The 12,888-nt window shown below is 57.9% G+C and overlaps 1 protein-coding gene across 3 annotated transcripts in view; it reads right to left on the reverse strand.

The window, feature by feature from the left end:
* AATK (apoptosis associated tyrosine kinase) overlaps positions 1–10,910 on the reverse strand; it is a 41,333-nt gene extending 30,423 nt beyond the window's left edge. The window contains exons 1-2 of one of the 3 annotated variants that reach the window (XM_075580044.1): positions 10,783–10,910; positions 814–955 (exon numbers count right to left, since the gene is read on the reverse strand). In XM_075580044.1, the coding sequence (XP_075436159.1) occupies positions 814–955; positions 10,783–10,827 (187 nt within the window). In that variant the 5' untranslated portion in view covers positions 10,828–10,910. Of the gene's footprint in view, positions 1–813; positions 956–2,626; positions 2,956–10,782 lie in introns of those variants that run through there. The other 2 variants (XM_075580045.1, XM_075580043.1) reach the window with 2 other exon arrangements.
* Positions 10,911–12,888: the final 1,978 nt, after the last annotated feature.

Raw genomic sequence — 12,888 nt, forward strand, 5'->3', positions numbered from 1 at the left:
CATTACAGTGTGACACAGTGACACACATTAGGTAAGTACATCCCACGTGTCCGTCCCCCAGATTACAGCATGGCACAGTGACACACATTAGGTAAGTACGTCCCACGTGCCCGTCCCTCACATTACAGCATGAACCAGTGACACACATTAGGTAAGTACGTCCCACGTGTCCGTCCCTCACATTACAGCGTGGCGCAGTGACACACATTAGGTAAGTACATCCCACGTGTCCGTCCCTCACATTACAGTGTGACACAGTGACACACATTAGGTAAGTACATCCCACGTGTCCGTCCCCCAGATTACAGCATGGCACAGTGACACACATTAGGTAAGTACATCCCACGTGTCCGTCCCTCACATTACAGCGTGACGCAGTGACACACATTAGGTAAGTACGTCCCACGTGTCCGTCCCTCACATTACAGCGTGGCGCAGTGACACACATTAGGTAAGTACGTCCCACGTGTCCGTCCCTCACATTACAGCGTGACACACATTAGGTAAGTACGTCCCACGTGTCCATCCCTCATATTACAGCGTGGCACAGTGACACACATTAGGTAAGTACGTCCCACGTGTCCGTCCCTCACATTACAGCGTGACACACATTAGGTAAGTACGTCCCACGTGTCCATCCCTCATATTACAGCGTGGCACAGTGACACACATTAGGTAAGTACGTCCCACGTGCCCGTCCCTCACATTACAGCGTGACGCAGTGACACACATTAGGTAAGTACGTCCCACGTGTCCGTCCCTCACATTACAGCGTGGCGCAGTGACCGCCACCCAGAAGGGTGCCACGTTTACCTGATCTCCCCGGCTGTTTGGACATGGGCACGGACACGTCGGTGAGTGGCAGGACATACACCTCCGGTCCGTTCTGCGCGGCCGGCGAGCTGTGCGCCGAGAACTCCGCCGCGTATTCTTCTCCCTCCACATGGTCAAGCTCCTGGGGACAGCAAGGGACACGTATTAGCACTGACCCTTAACCCCTTCCCGGCCAGAGAGCGAACCTGGCGCGGGACAGCGCAAACCCTCCTTATACAGGCCAGAAAACAAGATACGGCCACCATACTTGGTACTACTTTACACAGCGACATTTGTCATAAACAGAAGTTGCTGACTTAACCTCTTCAGCGCTGGCTTGTACCGCTTCCCCCCCCCCCCCCCCCTTTCCCGGGAGCTGGAATCAGACCATGGGCCAAATGCTGCCCGGCGTGGCCCCGAGAGGTTAAATCAGCCATATAACTGGCAGCTCTGCCATGCGTCACACGTCACCGGGGCTCTCCCGACACGCTCGACGTGTCGCGATGATGGGATTATTCACACGTGGCTTCCCGTGGCTCTGCAGCTGGCAGAGGGCTGGCACGCTCCCTGAGTCTCAGAGCTGCAAGCTGCCACCTTGTTTACAGAGTAAGGATGTCACACACACACAGGCCCGCCGGCTACTGCCCGCGCTCCCTGATCCAGCGCCGACTGCTCATCTGCCCCTGACATCATCATCATATATATATATATATTCCCTATCTGTATACACATACATACAGATATACTGCGTGCAGTACACACGCATTGCAGTATACAGGGATGCAGAATGTTGCGTTATAATAATGCTAAATATCACATTTTTATCATTTAATGGCTGTGATAACATTGAATACCCCATGATAACGCGCCAGCGGATACAATAACCCCGCCTACATCTGCATATATACCGCTATACATACATATATATATATATACACAGGATGTATTTATTATACACGCATTGCATTTTTCGTTCGCCAAAATCTGCCTTTACGTTCCCATTCTATAACACAAGAACATACACACACACATGTACACACGTATACATGCACACGCAAGTTCAGATATGCACGCATTAATTTGTGTGTGCACATACATATACACGCACACACATGCACACATGTAAACATGCACAGATATGCACACATTAATTTGTGTGTGCACATACATATACACGCACACACATGCACACAAGTTAACATGCACAGATATGCACACATTCATTTGTGTGTGCACATACATATACACGCACACACATGCACACAAGTAAACATGCACAGATATGCACACATTCATTTGTGTGTGCACATCCATATACACGCACACACATGCACACAAGTAAACATGCACAGATATGCACACATTCATTTGTGTGGGCACATACACGCACAGGCACATACTGTACAGGCATACATACACAAACATAGACACATACTGTACATGCACATACATACACACACACACACACACACACACACACAAGCATAGGCACATATTATACTGTACATGCATATATACAAATGGACACATACATACATAAAAATGGACACACAAGCACAAATACACACATATGCACACAAACACACACACAAATACATATATACCCACAAATACACACACAAACAAACACAGCTACACATAAACACATATATACCCACAAAGACACACACAAACACACACAGATACACACAAACACACACACAAATACATATATACCCACAAATACACACACAAACAAACACAGCTACACATAAACACATATATACCCACACAAACACACACAGATACACACAAACACACACATACACCGTACCTCTCCGTGTCTGCAAGACAAGCCTTTAATCCCGAAAGCTGCCCCGGCTATTAAGTAGGACAGGGTCAGCATGTCAGCGCTGTGGCGATGGGGAAGCGGTGGTCAGTGGTCCTGCCATCGCACGCCCAGCGGTGTGACTGGCACAGCTCTGCCGAGGCTCCCCCGTCTCTGCCTGGCACATTAACCACGCTTAGCCGAGCCTGGAATCAGGAGCCGGGGACGCTGTGCGGGGACTGGGGGGCGGCTTCTTGTTCATCACACGCACTTATATAGCCGCGGCACATCACCCACTCCCCGCGCCCTGTCACCCTGCCACCAGCACGCGCACTCACAATGCCACTATTATCTCCACTCCGACACAAAGGGCCTCTTAACCTCTTCACTGCCACGGGGGGGGGGGGGGGGGCTGCTCAATTCCAGTGTATCCGTAATCCGTCTGGCTAATTCTTACCAATGGACACAGCAAATGCAATCATTCATTAATAATAATTGGGAGGGCTGACAGTCTGATCCACAGAAGACAGGGGTGGGTCAACTGCAGTCCTCACAGGCCACCTAACAGGTCAGGTTTTCAGGATATCCCTGCTTCAGCACAGGTGGCCTAATCAGTGGCTTATTCGAAGACTGAACCACTGATTGGGCCACCTGTGCTGAAGCAGGGACTGATTGAGCAACCTGTGTTGAAGCAGGGACTGATTGGGCCACCTGAGCTGAAGCAGGGATATTCTTAGATAGTTACATAGTAGATGAGGTTGAAAAAAAGATAATCAACTTTGTTAGGGCTCGGGCGGGAGGATTTGACAGAGAGAGAGAGACAGAGAGAGACAGAGAGAGAGAGAGAGAGAGACAGAGAGAGACAGAGAGAGAGATAGAGGGGGTGGGGGGTGAGGGGGGTGGGTGACTGACTGACACGTGGGTGGGTGGGTGACTGACGGTTGGGTGGGTGACACTTGGGTTGGTGGGTGACACTTGGGTTGGTGACACTTGGGTGGCTGACTGATGGATGGGTTGGTGTCTGTATTCATTCACTCACACACTCTGACACTCACACACTCTGACGCTCACACACTCTGACGCTCACAGACTGACGCTCACACAGACTGACGCTCACACACTCTGACGCTCACACACTCTGACGCTCACACACTCTGACGCTCACACACTCTGACGCTCACACACTCTGACGCTCACACACTCTGACGCTCACAGACTGACGCTCACACACTCTGACGCTCACAGACTCTGACACTCACAGACTCTGACACTCACAGACTCTGACACTCACACACTGACGCTCACACACTCTGACGCTCACACACTGACGCTCACACACTGACACTCACAGACTCTGACACTCACAGACTGACGCTCACACACTCTGACGCTCACACACTCTGACACTCACACTCTCAGACTCTGACACTCACACACTCTGACACAGACACGGGGGGGGCAACGGAGCAAGGGGGGCAACGGAGCAAGGGGGGGCAATGGAGCAAGGAGGGGCAACGGAGCGAGGGGGGGCAACGGAGCAAGGGGGGGCAAATGGAGCAGGGGGGCAAACGGAGCAGGGGGGGGCAAACGGAGCAGGGGGGGCAAACGGATAAGGGGGGCAAACGGAGCAAGGGGGGCATGGAGGTAAGGGGGAGGCAAGGGAGGCATGGAGCAGTACTTTCCTTACTTGCTACACGCAGCCCTCATTTTGCAAGCTCTTGTAGAGCTTGGTGCGGGACCCCCCAAAAAAAAAAATCCTGGCAGCGTGCCAACCCGAGCCAGCCAATCAGGAGCAGGGATTTTTATTTTTTTTGTGTGTGAGAGAAGCGCGCACTGCTTGACGGATCGCGAGCGCGCAGAATCCTGTCACCCCGTGGTGACAGGGCGACGGAATTTGTCGAGGGGCACGGCCACGCAGGGCGCCCGGGCCCCCTGACTCACGTGGGCCCGGGACGCCAACCCCGGCACACCCACCCTGTTGTCGGCCCCGGGTGTGGTCTTACCGGTGCTTTGTAAAGGGGCATAAATGGTGTTGACTTCCATTGCCCGTTTAATGCAGCTACGGCATGACTTGCCCTGGTGGCCGGTGAGATCTGGAATTGGCCATCCCTATCATAAGACATTAGATAAAGTCCGTAACCCCCTCCCACAAAGCCTGGGGACCCCCCCAAGGTTCCGCAGACACTTCTAACACACAAAAAACTGCAGATATGACCGCCGGGGCCACCAATTGAAAGCCGTGATGTCATCGCTCGATGGCTTTTCTATTGGATGCCGGGCCGCGTCCTGAACCCGGTACATCTGACCGGGCAGCGTCCTTTACCGGTGTACACCGGTACACTTAGGGTTGCCAGGTGCCGAAAATACTGGACTCAATGGTGAAAGGTGCGTCAGGTCACTGTGTCCAGGGAGGAAAATACCGGACACACACATGTCCAGTATTACAGCACCTCTCATTTCTTACTGGACAGAGTGTCCAAATACAGGACAGTCCGGTTCAATACCGGACACCTGGCAACCCTAGGTACACTGTGTGTGTGTGTGTGTGTGTGTGTGTGTGTATATATATATATATATAATATATATATAAAATATAACTTTATTTATATAGCGCTTTTCACCCAATGAGACTCAGCGCTTCACGCTTCCTATCAGGGACAGGCGCACTGCTCTTTAGCCGGAGGGTCCCCGGAATATGGGGGGTCACTGATGAGTTTTATCGGACATCCGGGTTCAGGTAAGTGTAAAGAATTCTTTATTTTCTGGTGTTAAAATGTGACGTTTGTCCTAGGAGGGGCTGTCCTTTTAATGCTGACAAACGCGATGTATCAGCCCATCTCGCAATGTATATTAGTGGGAGCTCTGAGGAGGCGAGTCCTCCTGTGCTGAGAATAATTACTATGACATCACTATGACATCATGTCTAATGTTCCTGTGTCTGATATGAGAGCCACTCACTCCTGCAGCTCCGCCTCTGGACAGCAGAGGGCGATGCAGCTCTATTCGCAGAGAACAGAGCGCTCTATAGGAAGAGACAGGGAGAGGCAGCATGAGAGAGACAGCAGGCGTGAGAGACAGCAGGCGTGAGAGACAGCAGGCGTGAGAGACACCAGGCGTGAGAGACAGCAGGCGTGAGAGACAGCAGGTGTGAGACAGCAGGTGTGAGAGACAGCAGGTGTGAGAGACAGCAGGTGTGAGAGACAGCAGGTGTGAGACAGCAGGTGTGAGACAGCAGGTGTGAGAGACAGCAGGCGTGAGAGAGCAGGTGTGAGAGACAGCAGGTGTGAGAGATAGCAGGTGTGAGAGACAGCAGGTGTGAGAGATAGCAGGTGTGAGAGACAGCAGGTGTGAGACAGCAGGTGTGAGACAGCAGGTGTGAGAGACAGCAGGTGTGAGACAGCAGGTGTGAGAGACAGCAGGTGTGAGAGACAGCAGGTGTGAGAGACAGCAGGTGTGAGAGACAGCAGGTGTGAGAGACAGCAGGTGTGAGACAGCAGGTGTGAGACAGCAGGTGTGAGAGACAGCAGGTGTGAGACAGCAGGTGTGAGAGACAGCAGGTGTGAGAGACAGCAGGTGTGAGACAGCAGGTGTGAGACAGCAGGTGTGAGAGAAAAGGAGACAAGCTGCGGCCATGGTGATCACGACGGCGCGCAGAAGAGCGCACGCGGCGCAATCACATAGATGTGCCTCTGAGGCTGTCTATAGAGCGCGCGGGAGCAGAGGCGCTGGGCTCGCGATTCAGGAGCAAAACAGAAAAATCTGCTTTCAAGCGCGGCGGCCGGGTCACCTGAGCGGTTCGCCCAATGAGGGCGAACCAGCTCAGTGATGTCACAGCCACGCCCCCAGACACGCCACCTGTCTCCTCTGCCTGCAGGACACAGATCTCTCCTGCTGCAGGCGGCGGGGAGGAGCCGAGTGAACGCTTGCGTCCTCTCCAGCGTTCACTATGGCCGCAGCCTCACTGATTGCCTTTTGCCTCTAAACTCCTTGAACGTCTTGTATTCTCTCGCTTGCTCCATTTTCTCAACACCTATTCTCTCCTAGACCTTCTACAATCTGGCTTCCGCACTGCTCACTCCACTGAAACAGCCCTCACTAAAATAACTAATGACCTCCATGTTGCCAAAGACAGAGGTCATTACACTCTGCTCATATTACTCGACCTCTCTGCAGCATTTGACACCGTGGACCACCCTCTTCTCCTTCACATTCTCCATACTCTTGGTATCCGTAACAAAGCTCTATCCTGGATCTCCTCTTACCTCTCCCATCGTCCTTTCAGTGTCTCTTTTGCTAACACCTCCTCCTCTATCGATCTCTCTGTGGGGGTCCCCCAGGGCTCTGTCCTGGGACCCCTTCTCTTTTCTCTGTACACACTCTCTCTAGGTGACCTGATCACATCTCTTGGGTTCAAATATCACCTCTATGCTGATGACACACATTTACCTTTCTACCCCTCACCTTACACCTGCTGTACAAACCAAAGTTTCTGAATGTCTCTCTGCTATATCATCCTGGATGGCCTTCCATCGCCTTAAACTCAACATGGCTAAAACAGAGCTCCTCATACTTCCTCCCAAACCTGGCCCTACTACCTCCTTCCACATTACTGTTGGAAGTACGATCACTCACCCAGTAGCCCAAGCACGCTGCCTATCGGTCACACTCGACTCCTCTCTCACATTCTCTTCTCACATTCAAAAGTTAGCCAAAAACAGTCGTTTTTCCCTCCACAATATTACAAAGATTTGCCCTTTCCTCTGTTGCTCTACTGCTAAAACTCTGACTCAGGCCCTCATTCTCTCCCATCTTGATTACTGTAACCTCCTGCTGTCCGGCCTTCCTGCCTCTCACCTGTCTCCCCTACAATCTACATACATATATAAGGAGACAAAGAGTGCTCCTGAAAAGATCCCCATTCACTGCACAACAAAGCCGAAAAGAATCATCAGGGCATAATTACCCACTAGAAATGTAGTGTAGGCTATAAGGGTACAATTAAGTGACCGCTCCCAGCACTGCGGGAGGACAGTTACCACTAAAATGCCCATAGGCAGAAAATAATAAATTGTTTAATGTTAATCAATAATCGGCGCAGTAACACATACTCAAAACTACCATCAAAACAATTAAAACTTATATCATGGGTGATGAAGGGTACAGGGATATCTGTGGTTAAATCCCAAATATTGTAATATATATCCCCTAACCGATTCCTGATCTATAGTGTGAGACAGAAATAAATAAATAAGGGTTAATCAACGTATAGCACTAGCCCCTCTTGTCTCAGGGTGGGGTGCTGGTGTGGGTGATACTGATCAATGACTGCTGTAAATACTCTAATAAATGTCAGTAGCCAGACAGTCTAACAACATCGTGTGGTACAGTGCATCCAAAGTGGTATATATGGATAAATGTCAGATCCCATGCATAGTATATCACCAATAAGTACATCAATGTCGCACAATAGATACACCATAAGCACACAGTGTGCATTCAGATACCAAAGTACAGAGATGATCAGCGATGCATACAATCAGCATAAAGGCATAAATAAACTCCGAGACGAAGCCCTCTGTGAAAGGGTGAAACGCGTAGAGGGGGAGATGCTGGTGTAGCCCCGTGTGTGTTCAATAAAGTTTTTTGAAGATTATCCTGGGAGCGTTTTTTCGGACATGCGCAGTAGCGCCGTTTCCTTTCCAGTTTCCCGATACCTTTCGACGGCGGCACGCAGGAGCTAACGAGGAGAGTGGGCCCCAAACCGGAGGACAGCAGGTGAAGTAACATACCCCTCTCCCTGCACCGGTTACTTCTGTGGCCCGGCATAACTCCCTCGTACAGCTCCAGTGTCTGAAGCATCCAGACCTGGTTAACTACACTGATGCGCACGACAGACCCATTGGTACGTAAAGGCATAAATAACCTGTACTATTTAGTCCCAGCTCGACCCACCCCACTACCAGCGCTCAGGAACAATCTCACCCGTGACTCCTCCTACACGACGTCAACGCGATGACGTCATGCCGACGTACGTTTCGCGCATAAGGGGCTGGCGCTTTCTCAAGGTGGGAGGTAGCTAAAAACTATCGTTTTTCCCTCCACAATATCACAAAGATACGCCCTTTCCTCTGCTGCTCGACTGCTAAACCTCTGACTCAGACCCCCATTCTCTCCCGTCTTGATTACTGTAACCTCCTGCTGTCCGGCCTTCCTGCCTCTCACCTGTCTCCCCTACAATCTATCCTAAACGCTGCTGCCAGAATCACGCTACTCTTTCCTAAATCTCCCATCTCGACCCGCACTCTCCCCTCTCCCCCTCTCGCTCTCCCCTCTCGCTTTCCCCTCTCGCTCTCCCCTCTCGCTCTCCCCTCTCGCTCTCCCCTCTCGCTCTCCCCTCTCGCCCCGTGCTCTCCCCTCTTGCTCTCCCCTCTCGCCCCGCACTCTCCCCTCTCGCTCTCCCCTCTCACCCCGCACTCTCCCCTCTCCCCTCTCGCTCGCCCCTCTCACCCACGCTCTCCCCTCTTGCCCCCTCTCGCCCCACGCTCTCCCCTGTCCCCTCTCGCCCCGTGCTCTCCCCTCTCGCCCGTGCTCTCCCCTCTCGCCCGTGCTCTCCCCTCTCGCCCGTGCTCTCCCCTCTCGCCCGTGCTCTCCCCTCTCGCCCCGCTCTCTCCCCGTGCTCTCCTGTCTCGCCCCGCGCTCTCTCCTCTCGCCCCGCGCTCTCTCCTCTCGCCCCACGCTCTCCCCTCACGCTCTTCCCTCTCGCCCCGTGCTCTCCCCTGTCGCCCGGTGCTCTCCCCTCTCGCCCCGCGCTTTCTCGCCCCGCACTCTCTCCTCTCGCCCCACGCTCTCCCCTCATGCTCTCCCCTCTCGCCTCACGCTCTCCCCTCTCGCCCCGTGCTCTCCCCTCTCGCCCCGCGCTCTCCCCGTGCTTTCTCCTCTCGCCCCGCGCTCTCCCCTCTCGCCTCACGCTCTCCCCTCTCGCCCCGCGCTCTCCCCCCTCGCCCCGCACTCTCCCCGTGCTTTCTCCTCTCGCCCCGCGCTCTCCCCTCGCGCTCTCCCCTCTCACCCCGCGCTCTCCCCCCTCGCCCCGCGCTCTCCCCTCTCGCCCCGCGCTCTCCCCTCTCACCCCGCGCTCTCCCCTCTCGCCCTGCGCTCTCCCCCCTCGCCCCGCGCTCTCCCCCCTCACCCCGCGCTCTCCCCCCTCACCCCGCGCTCTCCCCTCTCGCCCCGCACTCTCCGCCCGCACTCTCCGCCCGCGCTCTCCGCCCGCGCTCTCCCCTCTTTCCCTGCGCTCTCCCCCCTCGCCCCGCGCTCTCCCCCCTCGCCCCGCGCTCTCCCCCCTCACCCCGCGCTCTCCCCTCTCGCCCCGCACTCTCCGCCCGCACTCTCCGCCCGCGCTCTCCGCCCGCGCTCTCCCCTCTCGCCCTGCGCTCTCCCCCCTCGCCCCGCGCTCTCCCCCCTCGCCCCGCGCTCTCCCCCCTCGCCCCGCGCTCTCCCCCCTCGCCCCGCGCTCTCCCCTCTCACCCCGCGCTCTCCCCTCTCGCCCCGCGCTCTCCGCCCGCGCTCTCCCCTCTTTCCCTGCGCTCTCCCCCCTCGCCCCGCGCTCTCCCCCCTCGCCCCGCGCTCTCCCCTCTCGCCCCGCGCTCTCCCCTCTCGCCCCGCGCTCTCCCCTCTCGCCCTGCGCTCTCCCCCCTCGCCCCGCGCTCTCCCCCCTCACCCCGCGCTCTCCCCTCTCGCCCTGCACTCTCCGCCCGCACTCTCCGCCCGCGCTCTCCGCCCGCGCTCTCCCCTTTTTCCCTGCGCTCTCCCCCCTCGCCCCGCGCTCTCCCCCCTCGCCCCGCGCTCTCCCCTCTCACCCCGCGCTCTCCCCTCTCGCCCTGCGCTCTCCCCCCTCGCCCCGCGCTCTCCCCCCTCGCCCCGCGCTCTCCCCCCTCGCCCCGCGCTCTCCCCCCTCGCCCCGCGCTCTCCCCTCTCACCCCGCGCTCTCCCCTCTCGCCCCGCGCTCTCCGCCCGCGCTCTCCCCTCTTTCCCTGCGCTCTCCCCCCTCGCCCCGCGCTCTCCCCCCTCGCCCCGCGCTCTCCCCCCTCGCCCCGCGCTCTCCCCTCTCGCCCCGCGCTCTCCCCTCTCGCCCTGCGCTCTCCCCTCTCGCCCCGCGCTCTCACCTTGAAGCCGCTGTTCCCCTGCTTGCAGCACAGACAGGCCAGCATGAGGAATATGAAGGTGATGAGACCAGAGAAGGAAACCGCCACCAGCGCCAGCGAGGACGGCCACAGCTCACTCAGCGGCGCTCCGTCTGTGAGAGAGAGAACCCCGACAGTGAGACCCCGCAACACCGTGAGACCCCCCGGCACCATGAGACCCCGCAACACCGTGAGACCCCCGGCACCATGGGACCCCGCGTCATGCGACCCCGCGGCACAGTGAGACGCCGCGGCACTGTGAGACCCTGTGGCACGAGACCCCGCGGTGAGGCACAGTGAGACCCCGCGGTGAGGCACAGTGAGACCCCGCGGTGAGGCACAGTGAGACCCCGCGGTGAGGCACAGTGAGACCCCGCGGTGAGGCACAGTGAGACCCCGCGGTGAGGCACAGTGAGACCCCGCGGTGAGGCACAGTGAGACCCCGCGGTGAGGCACAGTGAGACCCCGCGGTGAGGCACAGTGAGACCCCGCGGTGAGGCACAGTGAGACCCCGCGGTGAGGCACAGTGAGACCCCGCGGGGAGGCACAGTGAGACCCCGCGGTGAGGCACAGTGAGACCCCGCGGTGAGGCACAGTGAGACCCCGCGGTGAGGCACAGTGAGACCCCGCGGTGATGCACAGTGAGACCCCGCGGTGAGGCACAGTGAGACCCCGCGGTGAGGCACAGTGAGACCCCGCGGTGATGCACAGTGAGACCCCGCGGTGAGGCGCAGTGATACCCCGCGGGGAGGCGCAGTGAGACCCCGCGGTGAGGCGCAGTGAGACCCCGCGGTGAGGCACAGTGAGACCCCGCGGTGAGGCACAGTGAGACCCCGCGGTGATGTGCAGTGAGACCCCGCGGTGAGGCGCAGTGAGACCCCACGGTGAGGCGCAGTGAGACCCCACGGTGATGCGCAGTGAGACCCCGCGGTGAGGCGCAGTGAGACCCCGCGGTGAGGCGCAGTGAGACCCCGCGGTGAGGCGCAGTGAGACCCCGCGGTGAGGCGCAGTGAGACCCCGCGGTGAGGCACAGTGAGACCCCGCGGTGAGGCACAGTGAGACCCCGCGGTGAGGCACAGTGAGACCCCGCGGTGAGGCACAGTGAGACCCCGCGGTGAGGCACAGTGAGACCCCGCGGGGAGGCACAGTGAGACCCCGCGGTGAGGCACAGTGAGACCCCGCGGGGAGGCACAGTGAGACCCCGCGGTGAGGCACAGTGAGACCCCGTGGGGAGGCACAGTGAGACCCCGCGGGGAGGCACAGTGAGACCCCGCGGTGAGGCACAGTGAGACCCCGCGGTGAGGCACAGTGAGACCCCGCGGTGAGGCACAGTGAGACCCCGCGGTGAGGCACAGTGAGACCCCGCGGTGAGGCACAGTGAGACCCCGCGGTGAGGCACAGTGAGACCCCGCGGTGAGGCACAGTGAGACCCCGCGGTGAGGCACAGTGAGACCCCGCGGGGAGGCACAGTGAGACCCTGCGGCGAGGCACAGTGAGACCCCGCGGCGAGGCACAGTGAGACCCCGCGGCGAGGCACAGTGAGACCCCGCGGGGAGGCACAGTGAGACCCCGCGGGGAGGCACAGTGAGACCCCGCGGGGAGGCACAGTGAGACCCCGCGGTGAGGCACAGTGAGACCCCGCGGTGAGGCACAGTGAGACCCCGCGGGGAGGCACAGTGAGACCCCGCGGTGAGGCACAGTGAGACCCCGCGGTGAGGCAAAGTGAGGCCCGCGGTGAGGCACAGTGTGACCCCGCGGGGAGGCACAGTGAGACCCTGCGGCGAGGCACAGTGAGAGGGTCTCACGGTGAGGCACAGTGAGACCCCGCGGGGAGGCACAGTGAGACCCTGCGGCGAGGCACAGTGAGACCCCGCGGTGAGGCACAGTGAGACCCCGCGGTGAGGCACAGTGAGACCCCGCGGTGAGGCACAGTGAGACCCCGCGGGGAGGCACAGTGAGACCCCGCGGTGAGGCACAGTGAGACCCCGCGGTGAGGCACAGTGAGACCCCGCGGGGAGGCACAGTGAGACCCCACGGTGAGGCACAGTGAGACCCCGCGGGGAGGCACAGTGAGACCCTGCGGGGAGG

Source organism: Ascaphus truei, chromosome 22 (genome assembly GCF_040206685.1).
Source record: "Ascaphus truei isolate aAscTru1 chromosome 22, aAscTru1.hap1, whole genome shotgun sequence".
Lineage (NCBI taxonomy): Eukaryota > Metazoa > Chordata > Amphibia > Anura > Ascaphidae > Ascaphus > Ascaphus truei.